Here is a 25,892-nt window from a genome sequence, read left to right as displayed (position 1 = left end):
AACATCTGAAGTGTCAGAAAAGCCAGTCGCTCTGCCCTGGGGGGGTGTGGGGGAGTGGAGGGGGTGCAGCAGCCAACACAGTAGACCAGGACTGGGGAGCAACGGTGACTGGAATGGGGAGGAGCAGTACTGCCTTGGGTGGCTCCTGGGCCGCAGACTCTCTTGATGTGAGGTGAAGCAGAGCAGCTTCTCACTACCTGCAACCCCCTCACCTGCGGGAACCTGCACCTCCTCTCTCTAGGGGCTGCTGTGGGATGGGCAGGGAGGGAGCTGTCTTTACATAGAAGAAACGCAGGCAGTCCAAGAGGCGGTGCTGTGGATAATGTTCTGGACTCTCAAGAATGAGGTCCCAAGTTCTATCTCTGATAGAGGTTGCATGTGCCAGAGTGATGCTCTGGTTCTCTCTCTCTCTCTCTCTCTAACAAATAAATCAGAAAGGATACTAACTACATATAAGATAAAAAATACTTAGTAAAATAAGATAGGGGACCGGGCAGTGGTACACCTGAGTAAGCGCACATGTTACAGTGCACAAGGACCTGGGTTCTAGACCCTGTCCCCACCTGCAGGGGAATGTTTCATGAAGGGCGAAGCAGATCTGCAGGTGTCTTATCTTTCTCTTTCTCCTCTATCTCCCCCCGTCAATTTCTCTCTGTCCTGTCAAATAAAAATAGAAATTAAAAATTTAAAAAAAGGAAAAAATGGTTACCAGGAGTGGTAGATTCGTAGTGCAGGCACCGAGTCCCAGAAATAGCCCTGGAGGCCAAATAATAATAATAATAATAATAATAATAATAATAATAATAAATAAATGAACTAGAGAAGGCACCAGCGCCATGGAAACAGGCCCCGAGTCTCTGAAGATGAGATGTGGGTGGGTTTAGGATCCTACAATCACAGCCCCCGGTTCCTCTCTCAGCCAAGTAACAACCTCAGCAGGCCACCAGAGATCTCAGCGTGCCCAGCTCTGGCTTCCATGTCACTGAAAGAACCCGGATGGAAGGTGCAGGCTGACAGGGTGGACCCAGCCGACCTCATGAGGAGAAAAGCTCAGGATGAACTCGTGGTCCATGTGGGGGCTGAGCAGGCCCTGCTGGGGCGTGATGTAGAAGGCGCTCTCCCAGTCCGGGTGGTACTTGATGCTGTCCAGGCTGAAGGTTTCCCAGGGCAGGAGGGGCTTCAGGTTGGGCTTCATGATCTGCCAGTGGAAGGCCAGCTCCACGTGCCTGTCAGGGCAACCTGGACGCTAGGGAGAGAGGGACTCCGAGGCCCCCTCCACATGCTCCAGGAGCTCCCAGCCCATGGCTCCTCTGGGGAGGACCTGGGTGACTCTGGGCCTCTGGAAGCTGCTCCCAGGATGTTGCTGTTCTTGGGATAGTGGGTGAGAAGAGAAGCCCTACGCTGAGCAACCCCAGGTCAGGTGGCTAGGTAGCCGGGTACCTTCTCTCATGGGCTGGGCGGGACCTCCCCAGAGGACTGTTCCTGACATGGCAGCTGCTAGTTCCATGGAGCATTTGCACTGTGGCTGCTGCCACCACAGAGGTGGGTTTTAGGTTTTATTTATTTATTTATTTATTTTATTTATTTATTCCCTTTTGTTGCCCTTGTTGTTTTATTGTTGTAGTTATTATTGTTGTTGTCGTTGTTGGATAGGACAGAGAGAAATGGAGAGAGGAGGGGAAGACAGAGAGGAGGAGAGAAAGCTAGACACCTGCAGACCTGCTTCACCGCTTGTGAAGCGACTCCCCTGCAGGTGGGGAGCCGGGGTTCGAACCGGGATCCTTATGCCGGTCCTTGTGCTTTGCGCCACCTGCGCTTAACCCGCTGTGCTACAGCCCGACTCCCAGGTTTTAATTTTTTTAATATTTATTTATTTATTCCCTTTTGTTGCCCTTGTTGTTTTATTGTTGTAGTTATTATTGTTGTTGTTGTTATCATTGTTACTGGATAGAACAGAGAGAAATAAAGAGAGGAGGGGAAGAAAGAGAGGGGGAGAGAAAGATAAAACACCTGCAGACCTGCTTCACCACCTGTGAAATGACTCCCTTGCAGGTGGGGAGCTGGGGGCTCAAACCAGGATCCTTATGCCAGTCCTTGAGCTTTGCACCACTTGCGCTTAACCCGCTGCACTACCGCCTGACTCCCTCAGGTTTTAATTTTAATCGTTGTCAGTTAAATTTAATTAATTATTTAACTAACTTTTAGTTTTTGTCCCCAGGGTTATCACTGGGGCTCGGTGCCTGCACCACGAATCCACTGCTCCTGGAGGCCACCTTTCCCCATTTTGTCTCCCTTGTTGTTGTTGCTGCCACTGCTATTGCTGGATATGACAGAGAGAAATGGAGAGAGGAGGGGAAGACAGAGAGGGGGAGAGATAGACACCTGCAGACCTGCTTTACCACCCATGAAGTGACCCCGCTGTAGATGGGAAGCCAGGGGCTCAAATGGGGATCCTTGTGCTTCGTGCCATGTGCGCTTATCCCACTGTGCTACCGCCCAGCCCCCATCGATGTCAATTTAAATAGCCACACAGACCTAGTGGTGACCATGATGGACAGTGTGGACCCAGGTCCTTCCCCCAGCCCAGGGAAGGAGCCTCCCTCCTGCTCTTCCCTCTGAGGCACAAGGGTAGGGGTCAGGGAGGGAGAGGGGAAGGAAGAGTAGGAAAAAATTAATTAAAAAATCCAACTATGGGGATGGGGTGGTGGTGCACTAGGTTAAACACATGTTCCCATGCTCAAGGATCTGGGGCTCCCCCCTTGCAGGGAAGGATATTTCTTGAGCAGTGTAACAGAGTGTCTCTCTCCCTCTCTATCTCCCCTTCCCCTCTCAATTTCTCAGTGTCCTATTCTATAGAAATAGAAAGAGTAGGGAGTCGGACAGTAGGGCAGTGAGTGCTAGCGCAAGTGACGCAAAGTGCAAGGACCGGTGTAAGGATCCCAGTTCAAGCCCCTGGTGAAGCAGGTCTGCAGGTGTCTCTCTTTCTCCCCCCCCCCCGTCTTCCCCTCCTCTCTCCATTTCTCTCTGTCCTATCCAACAACGATGACAACAGTAACAACAATAGCAATAACTATAAAACAACAAAGGCAACAAAAGGGAATAAATAAATATTTAAAAAATAGAAAGAGTAAAAATATGACAGCCAGAAGTGGTGAATTTGAAATAAAATAAAATGCCCAACTGTGAGCTGCTCCCACCCTAGCTTAAGAAATAAACGTTTACTGCAAACCACCTGAAGAAAATGACCCACTTCAAAGCAATGTGGGGATGGGTGGGGTCACTCACGTCGCATTTCTAATAACCAGCTGCTTCCTCACTGTGGACTGAAGGTTTTCCGGCTCGAAGCGTATGAAGTGCTGGGCTGTTAAGTCTGTGAGCTCCCCAGGCTCTGGCTGGCTTTTGTCACCAGAAATATAGATCAGATCCAAAGCGACCAGCTGCCCGACTCCTGGAAACACGTGGTAGTTGCACTGGGGCTTAAGTCGGGGGCCAGAGGCTGGCACAGACGCCCTGCTCTTAGCTGCGCGCCGCTGGCCCTGATGGCCCCCAGAAGTGAGACAGGAGTGGGGGTCATCACACAGATCCACATTCCCCCGACTATAGGATCAGAAGGAGCTGGTTTTGAGAACATAATGAGCACTCAGTGCTTGCTGACTGAAACTGTGGGTGGGTGGGTGGGTGGGTAGATGGACGGATGGGTGGATGGGTGGGTGGGTGGGTGGGTGGATGGATGGATGGGTGGGTGGGTGGGTGGATGGATGGGTGGGTGGATGGATGGATGGATGGATGGATGGACGAACAGATAGGGCGGTGGAAAGAAAAGAAGGATCAAGGGCACTGGGACATTCAATAAACTCCTTTTTTTTCCGTGCCACCAGGGTTATCACTGGAGCTTGGCGCCAGACTATGAACACACTGTTCCAGGAGGTCATTTTTTCCCCATTCTGTTTTATTGGATAAGACAGAGAGAAACTGAGAGGGGAGGGAGAGGTAGAGGAGGAGAGAAAGACAGACACCTGCAGACCTGCTTCAGCACTTGTGAGGCGTTCCCCTCAGGTGGGGAGTGGGGGCTCAAACCCGGTCTTATTGCATGTATGTGTTTAACTGGGCGCACCACCACCTGGCCTCCAGTAAACTGTTCCTTGAACCTAGAGGTGCCTCCAGTTGGTAGTGGAAGAGTTACTGGTGGTTCCCCAAAGGAGATGAGGTCAGTTTCCCTCGCCAGGCTAATCTGTCTGTCCATAGAAAACTCCTAGGAACTGTCCTGACGGTCACACTGGCCTATCTCTAGGGTCTGGTGAGCGTGCAAGGGCCCAGACTAGACGGCCAGTGCCTGGTGGCTGCAGCAGCCCCTCCATGTGCTCTTGACCCAGAGTGGGCACAGCTGTGCCACAGTCAATGCTACTAAGATTCTGTCTAGAGCTGGGTGCCACCCACCCCAGCCCCGGAAGCACGCAACCACCCACCTTCAGTCACCAGCTCCTTGACCTGGCAGTTGTCACACACCACGATGAAGGTCTGCTCTGCTTTCCCCAGCTCTGTTGGCAGGAACAGGACCTAGGGGATTGAAGCCTGGTTCTGCTGGCAGCCATGAGGGGTTCCCGTACTCTCCTTCCACCCAGCCTACACTAAGGCAGACACCCAAGCCCCTTTGCTCCTTGCTTTTCCCCAACTAAGGCCCTGCACATATGTGATTCCACTGCTTTTTTACCCCTCCCCCTTTTTAATTTGAGAAAGAGAACTAGAAAAGGAGAGGACCCCAGCACAATTCCACCATCCATGGAGCTTTCCTTGGTGCCGAGAAAGTCCTTCTATGAGCCTGAATTAGCCTGGTTCCAACCCTAAGAGCCAGACTTTGCTTGGGCATCTGATGAGCACATGAATAAGAGAACCCCATCCCCAGCCACTCAACACTAGAAAGCAGCTGATAAAGGAGGCCCTCTTTCACACTGTGTCAGAGAAGCCCAGGAGTGGCCCAGGAGGTGGTACAGTGGATAAAGCCTTCACAGGCATCAGGTTCTGAGTTCAATCCCCAACACTGTATGTGCCAGACTGATGTTCTAGTTCCTCCTCTCTCTCTCTCTCTCTCTCTCTCTCTTCTCACAGTAAATACATACAGGGGCTGGGGAGGGGATAACATAATGGCTCTGCAAAAGACTTTCATGCTTGAGGCTCCTAGGTTCCTGTTTCAATCCCCAGCACCACCATAAGCCAGAGCCAAGCAATATTCTGGTCTTTCTATCTATATCTCTTTTTCTCTCATTAAAATAAAATGTTTAAAAACAAAGAAAATCAATACATATATAAATCTTATGACAGTAGTCCCCAATCTTCAGCTGCACAGAAGAATCAATGGGGAGCTTTGAAAGTCCTGCACCCAGGCTACCTGCCAGACCAGTAACTCAAAATCCCAGGACTGGGGCCCAGACATCCTATGTTGGCAAGTTTCTCAGGGGGTTGGGAGGGCAGCTACACTGTGCAGCTGAAAAGTTACTTGGCTCTCATTACTCAGACATGGTACAGGTGGAAACCCCTTCCCATAACTGGCTAGTCGGGAAGGCCACACCTGCTTGGTGGCAGCCCAGGTCACAGGACAGCACAGATGAGACTACTGGACCAGGGCAGGGGGTGACTGGGAAGCCTGGTGCAGCGGGGTCAGAAAGACGTCAACTTTTCCCAGAAGGCTCTTCTGCTGAGAACTCTAATGTATGACGAGCCAAAGGGAGACCAAGGAAAGAAGAAGCTCACAGATAGGAAGTCAGACTCTAGAAACTTCTACAAATTTTTAACATAAGGCCCAAGGAAGAGAGGCCTTACTGACCATGTAATAAGGATGAAACAGGAAAGAGAAGAAAGCCACTAGCACCCAGCTACCAGAATGGAGGGGGGAATGTGCTCAAAGATTGCAGTGTAGACAAGCTTGAGGACCACAGAGAAAGGATAAGGCAGGAAAGGTCATGGGGCATATACTCAGTGGAGTACTACTCAGCAGTTACAAATAGATTGTATTAATGTGGAAGCAACCCAGGTGTCCAACAACAGATGAGAGGCTGAGAAAGTTGTGGTCTATATACACATTGGAATACTACGCAGCTATTAAGAATAATGAATCCACCTTCTTCACCTCATCTTGGATGGAACTTGAAGGCATCACGATAAGTGAGATAAGCCAGAAAGAGAAGGATGAATATGGGCTGATCTCACTCATGGACAAAATTGAGAAATAAGTACAGAAGGGGAACACACAGCAGAACTTGGACTGGGTTTGGTGTATTGCACCAAAGGAAAGGACTCTGCAGGGGGAGGAGGGCTTTCAGGTCCTGGTGCAGGATGGTGGAGGAGGACCTAAGCTGGGGTGAGAGTGTTCTGCAGAGAAATTTTACACATGTACCAACAACTGTATTTACTGCTGACTGTAAATCATTAATCTCCCCCATAAGCATATTTTAAAAAAATACTCTTGTGTGTGGAACTGGCAGTGATTATGCACAGTGAAGTAAGGAAGTGATGGATAACTACTAAACGATTTCACTCATATGTGAAATATAGAGAATTGAATGCATGAATGTGAAAAATATATAATCAATCCATATCTGTGACATTGAGAGAACTACAATGGTTACTGTTAGAGGGGACGGGGCTATGGGGGCACAGAACTCTGGTAATGGGAGTGGTGAGGATTATACCTTTATTATCTTATAGTCTTCTAAATCACTAATATATATATATAAATAATAGGAAAAGAAAAAGAAAGGCTACGGTAGTGGGCTGGGGAGACGGCATAATGGTCACACAAAGACTTTCATGCCTGAGGCTCAATCCCTGGCGCCATCATAAGACAGAGCTGTGCAGCACTCAGGTCTGTGTATCTTTCTCTCTATCTCTCTCTCACTGAAAAATAATAAATAAAATATTTTGAGAGTGGTGGCTCACCTGTTGAGCGCATGTTACCATGCACAAAGATTTAGGTTCAAGCCCCAGGTCCCCAGGAGAAACTTTAAGAGTGGTGCAACAGTGCCGCATGTGTCTCTCTCTATCTCTTCCTTCCCTCTCAATTTCTCTCTGTCTCTCTCCAATAAATAAAATATTATCAGATACATTAAATTAAAAAAAAGGAAGGTAGGGGCCAGCTGGTGTCACCTGGTTAAGTGCACATCTTACCATGTGCAAGGACCAGGGTTCAAGTCCCCAGTCCCCACTGCAGGGGAAAAGCTTCATAAGCAGTAAAGCAGTGATACAGGTCTCTTTCTCCCCCTGCACTTCATCTCTCCCTCTCTAGTCCCCTTCAATTTTTCTCTATCTTATCAAATTAAATAACGTTTTAAAAAAATCTCTAAAAAAAAAAAAGTGAGGGCTTTCTGCACTTCAGTAATCACACAGTCACCTGACATCACCCCACAGAGGAGGGGAGATCCTCTTTCTATACAGAGGCCATGAAGGCAAGGAAGGGCCTTGGAGCAGAATGAATGTTTGGGTCAGGAAATCACAGAGGAAATGAAATCATGCAAGCAGTCGAGAGAGTGGAGGAGGAGCTCTCCGCTGAGGTCTGCACACCTACCTCCACTAATATGGTCTGCCCTGGGGCCAGCTCAAACACTGAAGGCCGGATTCCAAAGGGAGGCTGCTCAACGAAACCAGAGATGGCGACAGCCTTAAGCAAAAAGCAGAAATCTGTGAATCCAGTGCTTGAACTACCAGTGCCTCTCCTCTAATCACCTCCTTCGTGATTTGAGGGCTCCGGAGAATCATCCTGCTAAAGAGGAGGCTCCTTCACCCAGGAGGATTTGTCCCCCAGCCACAGACCAATGGCCACCATCTCAGAGCGCCTCTAACACATGGCTTGCTGGGAGGAGTATGAGGACGGTCCCCAGCAAGTGTCCAGACACAAAGCAGGAGGCCTGAGAGAAGCCTTCACCCACGAGTTGAGCTCCCAAAGCATCCCCACCACCACAGCACCCTTTGTGGCTGGTGACAACTCCCTAGTTTGCCTCCACACCTGACCACACTTGAGTCATGAGGGCAGCTGCCATCTTGCCAACAGGCCATAGCATGGCAGCCACACAAGAAACTACCCAATGTGTCAGGGACACAGCTGTGCCTATAGGGACCTGGTCAGCGACAGGACTGAGTGAAATGTGTGCCTTGGAATTGTGTCCTCCGGAACTGTCACTTGTTTTTAGGAGACATGGGTACAGAGAAATATGTACACAAAAAGACAACAATCAACCCAACAGTGTGTCAGCACTCTGCTGCTCTAGAAGGCGGGGGTGGAGGTGGAACATGGCAGAGAAGAAAGGAGGCATGTGGGACCTGTTTCCCAACAGTAGCCAGCAGGGCCAGAGTGCATTTGGGCCTGGGATGTGCATCTAATTTCCTGAGACCGGAAAAATGGATTTTTTATTTTTCTCCCTCTGGAATCTCCCTATTTCTAAAGGTTGGCTTTAAATGCATTGCATTTACTGCCCCATGAATATGCCCACAGAACTCAACTAAGGAGCACTCCATTTGTGGCCCCTGACACAGTCAGACACTTGCAATGGCAGTGAGTGGTGGAGTGGAGAAATGCAGTGACAGGTGAGCCTGGTCTTGAAGGTTGGGGGGGGTACGTGGTACAGGGCCACGTGGGCAGCTGGGGTAGGACAAGGATGACTGGTTCTCATCCAGTGGCAGTTGGATAGAGGGGCTATAAAATGGTTTTCTGGGTGCAGGTGGTGGTACATCTGGCTGAGTGTACACATCATTATGTGCAAGGACCCAGGTTCAAGCCCCACTCCCCATCTGCAGGGGGAGTCCCCCTCCCCTTTTTATTGCCACCAAGGTTACCACTGGCGCTTACTGGGCATGAAGCCACCACTCCCGATGGCCAGTTTTCCCCTTTCCTTTCTCTTTTCTCTTTTTATCTAATTGGATAGGACAGAGAGAAATTGAGAGGGGCAGTGGGAGATAAAGAAGAAGAGAAAGACAGCCACTGGTAGACCTGTCTCACCACTTGTGAAGCCTCCTCCCTGCAAGTGGGAAGCGAACCTGGGTCCTTGCATATTGTAACGTGTGCCTAACCGGTGTGCCAACTCCCAGCTCCCAGGTGTCTCTCTATTTCTTCCTCACCCCTCAATCTCTCTCTGTCCTATCAAATAAAATAGAAAAAAAGGCCAGTAGGAGTGGTGGATTTATAGTGTTGGCACTGAGCCCCAGTGATAACCTTGGTAGGAATAAAAAATAAAATAAAACGGTTTCCCATGTCTCCAATCCGACGTGTGCTCTAGCAAGGACGGGCCCTTTTTCCAGGTGAGCACTCACCCTGAAACTTGGCGGCGGCCAGCTACTCTTGGGCATGATGCAGAACTTGCCGACGCTGAAGCCCACGTTTCTGCAGAAGAATCTCGTCATCTTCACTCCCCCGATGAGGCAGTAGCCACACTCCAGCACTGGTGACACTACAGTTACAGGGAGATAACAAGTCACTCCGAACAGGCCCTGCACCCCTGCTATCATGCTTTCCTGATACCAGGGCTCTGCAAATCAATGGCAAGGATCAACCAAGTAACCAGACAGAGAGGGTGAGGGAGGCCATGTCCTGACCCTTGCTCTCAGGTGGCATCAGTGCCATGGGGCCCTATGAGCCCTTGGATAGAGCAGAAGGAGTTTGTAGCCACGGGGGACTGAGGCCTCAGTCAGAGCCAGATTGCAAAGCTCTGGGGGGTTACGCTCAGAGACGCAACCTCTAGCCCAGGCCCAGGTGACGACGTCTGTAGCTGAGGAGCCCAGTTAGAGCCAGCTTTCTCTAAAGAGCCACACCGCAGGCACAGAGGCAGCATCTGCTGACAGCTCCAGGCACGCCTTCCTGGCTTCAGAGAGGCACAGGCCCAACTTGGTGGCCTCCAGAAGCTGGTCAGGCCTATGCGGGACTGCCAGCACCCTCCCTACTGTGTGCCACTCAAGCCGATCTCCAATGGCAGCAGGACAACCAGGGCCCGACACTGAAAGACTGTGCAGAAACTACTAGTACAACCCAGAAACTCCCCGCAAGGGGTAGCGTCTACTCACACGTCAGAACTGGGGGTGGCCTCCGGGCTTGCAGGGGGATCAGGAGTGTGTGGGCCGACTGGGTCTCGACTAAAATAAAATCATCAAAATCCCCAAGGCAGTCGGGGAAAAACTGGACAGTGTACTGGCAGGTTAATCCAGGAGCCACCATTCCCCCTTGTCCTGGGAACATCCCTGTGTATGACAAAAAAAAATAAAAATACTGACTGAGGATCTGAAGACCCACCTCCAGGGACTCAGGTAAACAGCAGGGTCTAAAAGGGTGATGGAGGACCAAGCCTGGCCTGAGAGCTTAGAACTGACTCTGTGGGTGGTGGGGAGACACCTGAGGTTTCTGAGCGATGGGGACGTGACCAGAACTGTCCTTATTTTTCTTTTTCTTTTCTTTTTTCATTTTTTTTTTTTAAACCAGAGCACTGCTCATTTCTGGCTTATGGTGGTGCTGGGGATTGAATCTGGGACCTGGGAGCCTCAGGCATGAAAGTCTTTTGCCGAACCATTATGCGGTCCCCGGCCTGATCAGAGCTGTTCTTGAGAAAAACATTGTGATGTGGCAGTAAGATGAAGCCTGGCTGGGAAGCCAGGACAGTGGTTCAAAGGAGGAAGGAGGAGGGAAGGCCTCAGGGTGAAGGGGCAAGGAGACACAGAGCCAGAGGTTGGAAGAGGGGCCTCAGAGAAGGGAACAGGGGAGTGCTGGAGGGCTCCCTGGGTCTGCTGGCAGAGGACACAGAAGCAGGAGTCCCTGGGGGCCAGGTGGTGGCTCACCAGTTTAGGTGCACACATTACAGTGCTCAGAGACCCAGGTTCAAGCCCCTAGCCCCCACCTGCAGGGGAAAAGCTTCATAAGTGGTGAAGCAGGGCTGTAGGTCTCTCTCTCTCTCTCTCTCCCTCCCTCCCTCTCTACCTCCCCCTCCCCTCTCAAATTCTCTCTGTAGCTATCCAATAGTAAATAATATTGTTTAAAAAAAAAAACAGGAGTCCCTGAGGGTCAGTTCTGCTGAACTCACCCAATCCCAGAGAGAAGTAGGGTGTGGAGGGTGGGAGGACTCGCAGGTGGCGGCTGGTGGCGGTGGTGTTCTGCAGCGAGATCACCATCTGTTCAAAGGTAAAGGAGACCTCCTTCAGACAGTGACAAATAGTGAGTTCTGGACTTCCTTTAAATGATCTAAGGGGCCAGCAAACAGCTCACCTGGACAGTGTGCCTGCTTTGCCACGTCTAGGACCCAAGTTCAAGTCAGTCTCCACCACACAGGGGAAAGTTTTGGTGTTGAGGTGTCATGCCCACTTCCCCTCTTTGCCCCCTCCCTTCATTCTGCCTCCTCTTTTATCTATCTCTCCATCATTCGTCCTGTCCAGCAGGTTAAATCCTGCTTTCTCTTCCCAGGCTGGGAGACCTTGCAGGACGAGGCCTGTCACTCACACACTGCTAGTCTCCAACAGATCCCAAGACAGAACAGTGAGTGGCTCAAGACAAACATCTTTTTTGTTCCTATGGAGTTGGGAGCTCGTGCCTGTGCAACGTCACCATTCTGGGCCACTTCCCCAGTCAGACCGAGGGACAGACTGGGGTGGGGGTGGGGGTTGCCACAGTTCCAGAGCTGTGACATCTGTCCACCTTCATCTCTGCACCTCTACTTTGTGAAATATTACACTGGGCAGATGTAGAAGTGATACTATAGCCAAAGCCATGTTTCAACCACTCAGTTTAAGATACAAAGAACTAAAAATACAGGTGTGCACCACCATAGCCCTAGCCCCAGCCAGGCAAGTCTTGGTGCCTCGGTTTATATTTCTACATCAATATCTAATCTAGTTTTGTTGTTTTCCCTTTTTGCCATTGGGGTCACTGCTGGTGCATGCTGCCAGCATGGTGACTACATGGTGCCTGCATGTTTCCACTACTACCAGTGGACGCCCTTCTTCTAAGACAGAGGGGGAGAGAAGGGAGAGGAAAAGACGTGCTACATAGGGAGAGGAAAAGACGTGCTACACAGGGAGAGGAAAAGACGTGCTACACAGGGAGAGGAAAAGACGTGCTACATAGGGAGAGGAAAAGACGTGCTACACAGGGAGAGGAAAAGACGTGCTACACAGGGAGAGGAAAAGACATGCTACACAGGGAGAGGAAAAGACGTGCTACATAGGGAGAGGAAAAGACGTGCTACACAGGGAGAGGAAAAGACGTGCTACACAGGGAGAGGAAAAGACGTGCTACATAGGGAGAGGAAAAGACGTGCTACACAGGGAGAGGAAAAGACGTGCTACACAGGGAGAGGAAAAGACGTGCTACATAGGGAGAGGAAAAGACGTGCTACACAGGGAGAGGAAAGGACATACTACAGCCCCATTTCACAGGGTGAAGTCTCCCCCATGCAGGTGCTCCCTATTATGGCCTAGGACTCAAACCTGGTCTTCAGCTGCAGCAAATACATGAGCTACACCCAGCCCTTCTGTCCAGTCTTTGGTCAGCACACCAGAACGCACCAATTCACCTGTGAACCAGACTTCAGTGTGGAGGGATGCACATCGGAGCTTTGATTTTCCATTTCTCTATTATTAATGATGATGCACATCTTCCCCTGTGTTTGAAGTCTGGGCTTCCTCTGGAATGTGAGGTGTCTGTTCATATATATATTCCACCTTGCCATTGTATGTATGCTTTAAAATGTTTTTACACTAATTTATAGCAATCGTTTAAATATCTAGGCACTGAGTTTTCCTATGATACACATTGCAAGCATCTCTGAGTTTACAGCTTATATTATCTTTTGACTATAACTTCTAAAATTTTAAGGAATATTCATTTCTTTCACGTGAGATACAGAAATAAGTCAGGTGTCAGCCTGATGCATGCAGTGCTAGGAGCCAGGAGGCTCAGACATGGAATACCTGTGATATATGTAATACCAGCTGAGCTCTTAAAAAATTAATAACGTGAGTTTTTATTCACTCTTATGGTTTGTGCTTTAATTTTAAGACATGTTTCTATATTTTCTTCATATTTCATCCTTTTATCTTGAACTCTTTTTTCGAAATGAGTGTTTAGGGGTATGGAGTGAGGGAGGGAGTAAACTTCACCACACAGCAAGGATACTAACTCAGTTCTGCCTTTTTACCCCTCAGAGCACTGCCTAGCTCTGGCTTATAGTGGTGCCAGGGAATTGAACTTGTGACTTTGGAACCTCAGGCATGAAAGTCTTTTGCACAGCCATTGTGCTGTCTTCCCCGGCCTAACTCAGTTCCACCTCTGAATTCAGGTCTGCCTGTGTGCAGGGCTAGGCCTAGCGGCAACACATACTGCTTCCACGGCACAGGCTGCTGCTCTCTCACGCACAGAACTAGCTACTTTCAGCCACTGCTGTCACAGAAGATGGAGGTGTGTTCATGAGAAGGAGTGCCCCTCACGTCCTCACAAGGAGGGCCTCTGCCCAGTGAGAGGCAGGAGCCAGCAGCTGATAAGGCTCCTGAGAATGTCCTGTAAGATGAAACATCTGGGGGTTTACAGTCAACAATATATATACCCCTTTCCCATATTAGGGAGCTACTCTCTTCCCTGATCCAGCTTTCTGGTCCTTTTCCAGCCATGATATCATCTCCCCAGACAATAACTTGGATGCACCTGCATATCAGATTTCAGGCTCAGGGAAAAAAAAAAACTAGGCCCTTTGGAATATAACTAAAAGATGCCTACTAGCTATCTACCAAATGGAGTAACCCCTAACTCTTCATCTGCACTATTCCAGCCTTTAAGTTCATGACTGATCAACAATTTGTTTGGCTTTGTATGTTAACTCTCTTTTCGGCCACCAGGTTCCAGATGCTAGCATGCTGAGACCAGACTTCCCTGGACAGATAACCCCACCAATGTGTCCTGGAGCTCTGCTTCCCCAGAGCCCCACCCTACTAGGGAAAGAGAGAGGCAGACTGGGAGTATGGATCGACCTGTCAATACCCATGGGGAAGCAATTACAGAAGCCAGATCTTCCACCTTCTGTATCCCACAATGGCCTTGGGTCCATACTCCCAAAGGATTAAAGAATAGGAAAGCTATAAGGGGAGGGGATGGGATACGGAGCTCTGGTGGTGGGAATTGTGTGGAGTTGCACCCCTCTTATCCTATGGTTTTGTCAATGATTCCTTTTTATAAATAATAAAAAAACAAAAAAATGAAACATCTGACTGAATTTCAGACTAAACCACTTCATGGTGGACAGCTTGTCAGAACACTGTGGTACTGGCATCCCTGTCTTCCACCCCCCCCCCCCCCAACATACACACACACTTCTACCTGGATAAACCACACAATCTCACCTCAGGCTCTGCTTTGTGGGGAGCCCAGGCTGTGATACTTGAGGGTCTTAAGACAGCAGGCCCTTGGGATGCCATTCTGGAGCTGGTTTTCTCACCAGCCTAGGCGCAGTAAAAAGGAGAGCAGGAGATGAGGGACTCGGCTGCTCAGAAGGCTTTCAGCCATGACCAACTGAAACCAGGCTTTGAGACATGAGACTTCAAAGTTTGGGGTCATGATAATTATAAGGATGGCGCAGTGAGCAGGCTTCTGAGGTAGGAGTGGAAAGCTTGCAGGAGAAATGACAGACTCAAGGCAGTCAAGTGCCAACTCCTAACCTGCTGTGAAGACGTTCCCTGCACTCCTGGTTACACATAATTGGCTCCTGGAGTATGTGTGTGTGTGCGCGCACGCACATGTGCATGTGTTTTAGACAGAAACAGAGGAAGAGTGAAAGACAGTGCCAAAGCTTCCTCCAGTGAGAGGGGGTCAGGTCCAAACCTGGGCGGCGCACATGGCAAAGCAGCACACTATCCAAGTGAGCATTCCACCAGCCTTATGTGTCTTCTGTTTTCCTTGACTTGCTGTCTTTTGCCTACTAACTTTGCACTTACGTTTTCTATTTCACTGCTCTAGCTACTGTGCTGCCTCCTGAATCAGATGCCTTTTTAAATTCATCAAAACTACAGAACACAAACGCACGCACGAGAAAGTACAGGGACATAGAAACCCTCTGGTTTGCTAAGGGACAGGTCTCACTCCTGCCACAGTTCTTAGCCTCCGACACCCGCTGGGTGGGCTCTGCTCTCCTCCTGGGGACAGAGACGCTCTGGCCCAGCTGTAAAAGGCTGAGGGAACAGGTGGGCATCTGTGCTCTGAAGCGAAACTGACTTTGCTCATTTTTCATAGCTGCCTCTCTGCCTTTGGTGCCCGGTAACATTAGGCTCTGTCACCTATAAGCGGGGTGGCTTACGAGGGAGACTGACCTCTAATTTGTCCTGGAGGCTGGACCGATCAAGGCCAAGATGGCAGTCATGGTGGGGTTTTGGTGAGGATGCTCTTCTTAGTCCACAGCCTGGCAATTCCCACTGTCTGTAGTGGTGTGGGGCTAGGGGTCACACTGCGGCCTCTCAGGCAAGGGGCCTGAGTCCCCTTCACCAAGGTTCCTCCCTTGTGACTGCCACACTTCTGATGCCATCATCTCTGAGGCTCTGGCTTTGGCACATGCATTTTGGGAGGACAAAAACATTCAGACCAAAGCAGCCCATTACCTATAATAATGAAGGCATGCTTCATTCTTTTTCTCGTCTCTGAGACAATTTGCATGTGAGAGGGACTGGTGGCATACACCTGTGAAGTAATCTGGGCCTGATATTGCTTTTGTCAGATTCTTTAAAAAGCTATTTTCACTACCGTTCAGTTACATAGAGTTCAAAATAGGCCAGGTGTTGGGCACACTTCTTACTGACTGTAAGCAAAAGGAATTATGGGACATGAATATAATCAGTGTAGGGCTGATGGCAGGCTGACATTGTGAGCATATGACAGATGTACATAAACCCACAAGGGGTTGTGGGTGTGGGAGATTACTTAAGCAAGCCACTGGTGGAAGATCAGCCTTCTCAGCCTTTTCTCGCTTTTTGCCTCTTCACTCTTGGGTCCCAGGTGAGGCCATTTCTCCTGAGACCAGCACATTATGAAGCTGAAAGCTAGTGAATGTTTAAATGACTCATGCCTTGGGGCTAGGTGGTGGTGCACCCGGTAGAGCACACACTACTGTATGCAAGGACACAGGTTCAAGTCCCCGGTCCTCAGCTACACATGGGAAGCTTCTTGGGTGGTGAAGCAGGTCTGTAAATCTTCCTCTTTCTCCCTCTCTAGTCTGTCTCTATTCAAACAAAACAAAACAACCCTCATGCTCTTGCCACATGACTAGCTAGTCTTTTTCTCCCATTTCTCCACCCTGGTTTTTATGTGCCTAGTAAATCTGCCGTTTTGATTCACCCTGAGAAAAAGCCCACAGGTGTTTTTATTTTGCACAGCAACCAGGTAGGGCAAGCCCACCGGGCAGGACACGTGTGTTACATGTGTGGCCCCGGCTCAACCCCTGGCACCACGGAGAGGGGCTATGTGGCACTGGAGAAGCTGTGGCATCTCTCACTCTCTGTGTCTTCCCCGCCTCTCCATTTAAATGAAAAAGCAACCCAAATAGTGAGATCACATACCTTATGTGAGGTCTTGGCGAAAAAGATAAAAATAACAAAGAGGGAGAGTTGAAGAGTTCCTCCAAACTTTGAAAATCAAAGCACTGTCCTCTTTCCCTGGGACCCCCATACCCATCACCTCCTATTTCCTAAGACAAACACTTATTCTTCCTTTTGCTGATCACTTGGGCATTTCTTTCTCTGTCTCCAAGAGAGTGCTACTTTGCAGGTGTAGGCACTAATTCAGGATGTTCTCTTTTTTCCTAATATCTGGTATATTATATGATGTGTCCTTGCTATTCTTCATATTTTGAATTATGTCACACTACGAGTTAGGCCAGTAAGTAATATTTACAGTAATGCTATTTGCAATTGAAATACAAGCTTTGTTTTCCCTGGAGTTAGTAATTAACTAATTAACTCAGTGCTGTGTACTTATCAATACTTTTAACCCCTCCCCAGATGTTCAGGAGTATGGAGACTTCTAGCAATGTCACTCTCATAAATAGACTTCTCCTAGAGTTTTCTGGTTTCATCCTATCTGAACTGATTACTTGCCACTTCTACTACCAACTATCATACATTTTGAGACAGATTTTTTTTCTTTTAAAGGTTTATTTTAAGGGCTAGGTGGTGGCACACCCAGTTGAGTGTATATGTCCCCATGTGCAAGGATCTGGGTTCAAGCGTCTGACCCCCACTTGCAGAGGGAGGGGCTTCATGGGTAGTGAAGCAGTGCTGCTACAGGTGTTTCTCTTTCTCTCCACCCCCCTTTTAAATTAAAATACCTTTATCTGTTCACTGGGCAGAGACAGCCAAAAATCGAGAGCGAAGGAGGAGACAGGGAGGGAGAGAGACAAAGAGACACCTACAAACCTGCTTCATCACTTGTGAAGCTTTCTCCCCTGCAGGTGGGGACCAGGGGCTTGAACCCCGGCCCTTGAGCATTGCAACACCGCAACATCACAACATGTGCACTCAACCAGGTGTGCCACTACCTGGCCCGTTCTTCTCCCTCTCTATCTTCCTCTCCCCCTCTCAACTTCTCTATGTCCTATAAATACGAGGGGTGGGGGAGGAGGGAAAAATGGTTGCCAGGAGAGGTGAAATCATCATGCAGGCACTGAGCCCCAGTGATAATTCTAGTGGGAAAAAAACCCAATTTTCTCTATTACATGTATGTTAGAGAGTTTCACACGAGAGAAATACAGATACATAGAAAGATGACAATCAGAGCACCCCTCCAGTGCATGTGCTGCTGGGAACCAAACCTGGAACCTCAGGCATGTAGGGCCAGTGATCAACCACTGGGGGTGGGGAAGCTTCTTAAGCGGTAAAGCAGTGATGCAGGTATCTACCTCCCCCTTCCTTCTCCATTTCTGCCTGTCTCTATCATATTAATAAACTAATTAAAAAGGCATGTGCACAAATTTTTTGACACCTCTTGCCTGGCCAGCTGAGGTCTATGTGCCTTCCTGCCAGTGGGCCAACCTTAGTGACTCACTCGCAGCCTCTGGCAGACAGAGCAAGCAGTGACTTCCTCAACTGTGTGGCAGAAACCTCCCAGGTCAGGTCATCAACATCTTTCTTGCTGGGGTCCTCACCTAGAGGCTCAGAGACTCACTTTGAGGCATGAGGCCAAAAGGCCTGTGCACTGTGAAGTGGACCTGCTGTGAAGTCCAGGCCCAGGCCCAGGCCCAGGCCCAGGAGAAAACGTGTGTGGGTGTGTGGACTCTTGCTGTTTGCTGACGCCCAGAATCAGCTGGTACATGAGTGAGGATGGGGCTAGCAGCATCCTGGCCCCTGGCTTTCAAGTCACCCTTATGCAAAGACTCCTCCTAGTCTCTAACATCAAGGAACAAGCTGTGCCCGTAGTGTCCAGTTTGAATCTACGATTCAAATAATCTGTACACCTGGTCAAAGTGTGGTTTGAAGTTTCTAGACTTTAAGGGAATCTGTTTTGCAGCACGAGTAACTGGAAAGTCCCGTAACCATGATTAACCTGGGGATTTCCTTCATCTCTCTTGCCGTGCCAGAACTCTTTTCTCTCAAATATTATGTCTTCCTTTTCGGCCAGGAGAACAAGTGCTCTAGGAGTTTCCCAAGATAGGGACCACAAAAATGTTGAAAGACTTTGCAAGTTGAAAAATGTTTCCATCCTTCATCTTTCTTTTTGAAAATGGTTTTTGTATGATCTTTATTTATTTATTGGATAGAGACAGTTAGAAATTGAGAGGGAATGGAGTGATAGGGAGAGAGACAGACAGAGAGACCTGAAATCACTACTTCACCACTTATGAAGCTTTCCTCCTGCCGTTTTGTTTTAAACCAGAGTATTACTGCGCCAATAAAAGTTGTCCTTAAACCACGTCAGATCAGACCAACCTCCAGTGCCATCATAAACCAGAGCTGAGTAATACTCTGGTTTAAAACAGCAACAACAACATGCCAACAAAGAACATTTTAAGTACTTTTTGTCCGCTCATTTTTATATCACTTTTTTTTTTTTTGCCTCCAGGGTTATTGCTGGGCTCAGTGCCTGCAATAAGAATCCACTGCTCCTAGAGGCTACTTTTCCCCTATTGTTGCCCTTGTTGTTTATTGTTGTTGTTGTTGTTGTTGTTGTTGTTACTGTTGTCGTTGGATAGGACAGAGAGAAATCAAGAGAGGAGGGGAAGACAGAGAGGGAGGAGAGAAAGACAGACACCCGCAGACCTGCTTCACCGCCTGTGAAGTGACCCCCCCCCTTGTTGGTGGGGAACCGGGGGCTCGAACCAGGATCCTTACGCTGGTCCTTGTGCTTCGCGCCATGTGCGCTTAACCCTCTGCGCTACCACCCGGCCCCCTATATCAGGTACTTGTAACCACACTCTTAAGCTCCAGATCACTGCACCTGTAGAATACAGGCCTCCTAATGTAAAATCAGTGCTAAGAATCTTGGATTGAACATGGCATCTCTGGAGTTCTAGCTCCAAAGGTCACTGAAAGCCACTGAAGCAGAGATGTTCAGAAGAAGAATGTTACCAAGATGCTTCAGGCGACTGTGAGAAAAAGGGAGCTTTGAGTATGAATGGGAGAAGGCATTTGAGAAGTCAGTTGTGATTTGAGTGCCAAGTCATGATTAAAAATAATAACAATGGTTTGAGCCCCAGCTCCTCACCTGCGGGGGAGTCACTTCACAAGCAGTGAAACAGGTCTGCAGGTGTCTTTCTCTCCTCCTCTCTGTCTTCCCCTCCTCTCTCCATTTCTCTCTGTCCTATCCAACAACAATGACATCAATAACAACAATAATGGGAGTCGGGTGGTAGTGCAGCGGGTTAAGCACAGGTGGCGCAAAGTGCAAGGACCCGCGTAAGGATCCCAGCTCAAGCCCCCGGCTCCTCACCTGCAAGGGAGTTGCTTCACAGGCGGTAAAGCATGTCTGCAGGTGTCTATCTTTCTCTCCCCTTCTCCATCTTCCCCTCCTCTCACCATTTCTCTCTGTCCTATCCAACAACAATGACATTAATAACTACAACAATAAAACAACAAGGACAACAAAAGGGAATAAATAAATATTTAAAAAAAAACAATAGTAACTACAATGGAAACAAAAAGGAATAAATAAATATTTTTTAAAAATAATAACAGGGAGTCGGGCCATAGCACAGTGGGTTAAGCACAAGTGGCACAAAGCGTAAGGATCCCAGTTTGAGCCCCAGCTCCCCACCTGCAGGGGAGACACTTAACAGGCGATGAAGCAGGTCTGCAGGAGTCTATCTTTCCCTCCCCCTCTCTGTCTTCCCCTCCTCTCTACATTTCTCTCTGTCCTATCCAACAACAATGGTAACAATAATAACTACAACAACAAAACAAGGGCAATGAAAGGGAATAAATAAATATTTTAAAAAGAAAAAAATAATAACAATAATATATGTATATAGATATATGGTTGGTATTATTAAAATGCCAGTTTGGAGCCAGGTGGTGGCATACCTGGTTGGACACACACATTATAATGCAGAAAGACTGGGAGATGGATGGGGGCACCCTGAGTTAAGTGCACATAGTATAAAGCATAAGGACCCGCACAAGGATCCAGGTTCAAGCCCCTGGCTTCCCACTTGCAGTAGGGAGACTTCACAAGCAGTGAAGCAGGTCTGCAGGTGTCTGTCTGTCTTTTTCTATCTATCTCCCTCTCTATCTCCCCTCCTTTCTCAGTTTATCTCAGTCCTACCCAATTAAAAAAAAAGTAAAAAATGGCCACCAGGAGCAAATGGATTCATAGTGCTGGCACCAAGCCCCAGCTATAATGGGGTGTGTGTCTGTGTGTGTGTGTGTGTGTGCGCGCGCACGCGCGCGCAAAAAAATAAAAAAAATTTAAGAAAAAGCAATAGAGAAAGACCCAGTTCAAGCCCCCATCCCCACCTGCAGGGGGAAGCTTCACAAGTGGGGAAATAATGCAGCAAGTATCTTTCTCTTTCCCTCTCCCTTCCCTCTCAATTTCTGTCTATCTGAAATAAGCCAAGTAATTTTAAAAAACTAAAAAGACTTATCTATTAAAAAAAAAAAAAAGAAAATGCCACTTAACCTCAGCTCTGTCTGCTGAGAATACTCCTGCAGCAAAGAGCAGGCTTCGTGCTGCTGCCTTGGTTTCTAAATACCCTTCTCCACTCAAGGAACCAGAAACTCATTTCAGAACCAGAGTGAGTACAAGATGAGCAAAGAACAGGCTGCACTGCCAGAATGGCAGGAAGTGACCCCCCCAAAAAATGCTAGGTCATGTCAAAAGAACACAGGAGACAGGTTGTAAGGCTCCACTGGACAAACCTAGACCAACGTCAGAAGAAGCAAACCAGATGTTGTATGTAAATGAGATAATGCATTTTAGTCTACATTAGCAACTTCAGTTATCTCGAGTGATTCTAACAGATGAGCCCTGGAATAGCAATCAATTAACAGAATGAGTTCTATACAGTTGTTCATGTATCTTACTATACCTAGATATTTTGAAAAAGACAAGCAAACCTGTCAAGGAGAGAAAAACCAACTGCTAACTAAGATTAATGAAACTGCTGTTTAAGGAATATCCTCCTGACTAGAACTGCGCTGGCCACATAATTATTTCCAAATCTGTCTTACGTTTATCAGTGCCCCCATATATCTGTCCTCCTTTACTGCCATTATAGATCCAAGTGTTTAAATGTTGCTATATCACGAATAGCACATTGATATTTAACAACTACCCTACACCAGAGACTGCAGTCCCAAGGTTCTATCACAGCCTTTGGGAACTTTTGACCAAACTGAGGGGAAATTGAGACATTTTCATGAGGAAAATGGAGCAGATGAAGCTGAGCAGAGACAGAAATACTAGCAGAGAACACTGGGAGGTTGTCATTTATATCTCATAATGAATTTTGCAAGGTTTTCTGGAAGTATCATTTTAAGGAAGAAAAAAAACAAAAAGAAAGATAACTGATGTGTGCAGCCCAGGAGGTGGCACAGTGGGTAAAGTATTAGACTCTCTAGCATGGGGTCCTGATTTTGATTTCTTGGCATCAAATGTGCCAGAGTGATGTTCTGGTTCTCTCCCTCTCTTTTTCTTTCTCATAAATGATTTTTCCCTATTTTATTTGATATGACAGAGAAATTAATAGAGGAGGGAGCAGTAGAGAGGAAGAGAGAAAGAGAGAAAAGAGAGATACATGCAAACCTGTTTTACCTGCTCTCATAAAGCTTCCCCCCTGAGGGTGGGGAGTGGGACCTCAAGACTGGGTAACGTGTGTACTCCCACCTGGCCTCAAGAAATATATCTGAAAATAAATAGATAAAGCTGATATGTTCTGACACTTTTACTCAGGCTGCTCAAGGACAGTTGAGCTTTTTGCTACCCTCTCCCCAAATGCAAACAAGACCCACCATTCTCAGGCAATATATTTTCTCTCCTCTTAGGTTCCAAATTTTGTTTTTACTTTTGTTCACTTACAACAGTATCTTGACTCTTATTCCCCATGTGAACACACAAGTAACTAACTTCTCTGACTCATTTCTTGACAACAGTTCTCTAAGTGAGCCTTCCAATCCATGAATATAGCGTATTCAGTAATGTGCTGATGTCTGGTGACCAGCTGAGGCGGGGGAGATGGGGATGGTTGCCTTGTTGCCTTGCCAGTGTTTGCTGATCACCTCACACCACTGAGAAGGACTTTCACTAAAAAGACTTGTAACACAAGTGCTGATGAGGATGCAGGGAAAAAGAGGTGGGGTACCATACTCCCAGAGGGGTCAAGGATGGGGAAGGTGACCAGAGGGCTCTGAACCCCATTTCTATCAAGATGAAAGCCATCTGTCACCAAGGAATCTTGTTTTCACACCATCACTGAAAAGGAAGTAAATCTGGAAAACACCAGAGAGCCAGGTACTATTATTACTCTCTCTCTCTCTTTTTTTTTTTTTTTTTACTATTATCTTATTCGTTCGATAGAAACAGCCAGAAATCAAGAGGGAAGGGGTGATAGGGAGAGAGACAGAGAGACACCTGTAACACTGCTTCACCACTCGCAAACGGGTGGGGTCAGGGGCTCGAACCTGGTTCTTGCGCATTGTAACATGTGCATTCAACCAGGTGTGCCACCCCAGCACTATTTCTCTTATCTGAGAAAGAGGAAAAAAGAAAGTATCCTTGGAAGTAATAATAGGTGTAGGTGTGATTTAGAAAGGAAGAGAAGGCAGGATTGTAGAAAAAATGGGTAAAACACAAGATGGATGGATAGATGATAGATGATAGATAGATAGATAGATAGATAGATAGATAGATAGATAGATAGATAGATAGCTAACCCATATCCGTGACTTTGGGAGAACCACTGCAGTTTCCAATGGAGGGGATGTGGACACAGAACTCTGGTGGTGGGAATGGAATGGTGTGGAATTGTATACCTATTATCTCAGAATCTTGTAAATCAATATCAAATCACTAAAAAAAAAAGAAAGAAAGAAAAAAGAAAAGTTAAGAAGATAGCCCCACACTAAAGATGCTCATGTCTGAGGTTCCAGAGGCTCCAGCATCAGCTCCCAGCACTGTTATAGACCGAATCTCTCATAAATAAAATATTTTTTACTGGTTCGAGCCCCTGGCTCCCCACCTGCAGGGGAGTCGCTTCATAGGCAGTGAAGCAGGTCTGCAGGTGTCTATCTTTCTCTCCCCGTCTTCCCCTCCTCTCTCCATTTCTCTCTGTCCTTTCCAACAACAACATCAATAACAACAATAATAAAAAAAAAAAACAAGGGCAACAAAAGGGAATAAATAAATATTTTAAAAAATTTAGTATTTTTTAAACATAATTAGTACAAAGGGCGGGATGCATTGGATCGACCTTCCCGTGGTGCATCCCGTGAGTACCCATTCATTGGGGAAACTGACGATCCTTCCTAGCCGACTGAATCCACATGGATCCCAGTCACTTTCAAAACCATTAACTGGCTACGGAAGAAGGGCAAACGCTAGAAGAAGAAAAAGTACAAAGGGCTGGGGAGACAGCTCAGCCAGTGAGAGCACAGAATTGAACACCTGAGGTCCCAGGGTCACAGATCTATCTCCGGCACTACCATACATCAGAGTTGAGTAGTGCCTGAGTAAAAAAGATATCGGAGTTCTGCTTTCTCTCTTATGAAATATTTTACTTATTCATTAGTGATGAAGAGAGAGATGAGAAAGAGAACCAGGGAGTCACATATAATGCTGGTGACTGAACTCTGGACTTCATGCTTCTAAGTCTAGCCACTATCCTAGCTCTGGGCTGCCTTTTTTTTCAAATTCATTTTTAGGGACAAGTGGTGGCGCACCTGGTTAAGCGCTCATATTTTTAAAGACCAGGCTGGGAGGGATGGCATAATAATTATGCAAAAAGACTTTCATTCCTGAGATTCCAAGATTCCAGGTTTAATCCCAGGCACTACCCATGAGCCAGGGTTGAACAGTGTTCTGCTTAAAAAAGAGAAAGGGAAATAAGGAGGGGGATGGGGGAGTGGGTCAGGGAGATAATTCAGCCCATTTTAGCCTGGCAAGACACAGAAATTGCATGCCTGAGGCCCCAGTGATCACAGATTCAATCCCCTCCTCCCCACCACCACTATCAGAAACCAGAGCTGCACAGTGCTCTGGAAAAAAAAAAAGATAAAATTAAATAAAAATTTAAAAAGGATGAAGCAGATGCAGTCAGATCTATAAGGAAAGAATCCTACCTCATAAACGGGTCCAATTTCATAATCTGTGAAAAATCCAATTGATGGCTTAGCTAGAAACACTGGAGTCTCAGCATAGCTGTGGGAGGGCATGGGGTGGGGTGGGGGAAGGAGAAAGGCTGTCAGTAGTGACGGAATACTACAGAGAGACCAATTCATATAGAATAAACACATCCGAGCCTTCAAAGGTACCCACCATGTGCCACTTGTTAGGCTTTGCAGTCATGAGAGATTAAATAAATAATTCTGCAGCATGACCAGGTAATTATGAAGAAACAAATAGCTTTCATTTTGCATACTTTACTTCAACATATTGGGTTGTCAGAAAAGTCACAGTGGGAGTCGGGCGGTGGCAGGTTAAGTGCAGTGGTTGCAAAGCTCAAGGACCGGCTTAAGGATCCCGGTTCAAGGCCCCAGCTCCCCACCTGCAGGGGAGTTGCTTCACAAGCAGTGAAACAGGGCTGCAGGTGTCTCTCTTTCACTCTCCCTCTCTGACTTCCCCTCCTCTCTCCATTTCTCTCTGTCCTATCCAACAACAATGACATCAATAACAACAACAACAATAACCACAACAATGTTAAACAACAAGGGCAACAAAAGGGAAAATAAATATATATGAAAAAAGACCAGTCTTTAAAAAAAAAAAAGAAAAAAGAAAAGTAATGGCATATTTTTTCTTTTTAAGAATGTATTTATTTATAAAATGGAAATATTGACAAAACCATAGGATAAGAGGGGTGTCACAATGTATTTTTTTCTGTTCTCCTATGCAAAAAATAGATGGTGACTTTTCCGGCAACACAATATACAGGGAAATCTCAAGAAGTTCAAAGGTCAATGCTGAGTTATTTAGCTGCTATTTTTCCTGCAAATATTAAGTCTTTTCTAACTTCTGTCAACACATAACTTCTTTGTTGAGGTCTGGGAGGTGGCACAGTGGATGAAGCACTGGACTCTCAAATTTGGGGTCCAGAGGTCAATTCCCAGCAGCACATGAACCAGAGTGAGGCTCTGGTTCTTCCCACCTTCCCTGCTGCATTCTTATATAGACTCATTTGTCTAACCAAGAAATGCTAGTAGTTTTAGATTCACTGAAAGTGAAATATGGGGGCCAGGTGGTGGTACACCTG

General features: G+C 47.3%; 1 protein-coding gene across 3 annotated transcripts in view; it reads right to left on the bottom strand.

Moving 5' to 3' along the window:
• The window catches only part of DLEC1 (DLEC1 cilia and flagella associated protein), a 73,633-nt gene that overhangs the window by 28,731 nt on the left and 19,010 nt on the right, over positions 1 to 25,892 (bottom strand). For all 3 annotated transcript variants that reach the window (XM_060180615.1, XM_060180617.1, XM_060180616.1), the window contains 8 exons: positions 24,763 to 24,841; positions 11,052 to 11,139; positions 10,045 to 10,218; positions 9,298 to 9,434; positions 7,559 to 7,651; positions 4,467 to 4,557; positions 3,286 to 3,448; positions 1,034 to 1,226 (listed from right to left, as the gene is read on the bottom strand). In XM_060180615.1, coding sequence (XP_060036598.1) covers positions 1,034 to 1,226; positions 3,286 to 3,448; positions 4,467 to 4,557; positions 7,559 to 7,651; positions 9,298 to 9,434; positions 10,045 to 10,218; positions 11,052 to 11,139; positions 24,763 to 24,841 — 1,018 coding nt within the window. The remainder of the gene's footprint in view (positions 1 to 1,033; positions 1,227 to 3,285; positions 3,449 to 4,466; positions 4,558 to 7,558; positions 7,652 to 9,297; positions 9,435 to 10,044; positions 10,219 to 11,051; positions 11,140 to 24,762; positions 24,842 to 25,892) is intronic.

Source organism: Erinaceus europaeus, chromosome 21, assembly GCF_950295315.1.
Source record: "Erinaceus europaeus chromosome 21, mEriEur2.1, whole genome shotgun sequence".
Taxonomy (NCBI): Eukaryota; Metazoa; Chordata; class Mammalia; order Eulipotyphla; family Erinaceidae; genus Erinaceus; species Erinaceus europaeus.
This window is presented reverse-complemented; position numbering and strand designations above follow the sequence as displayed.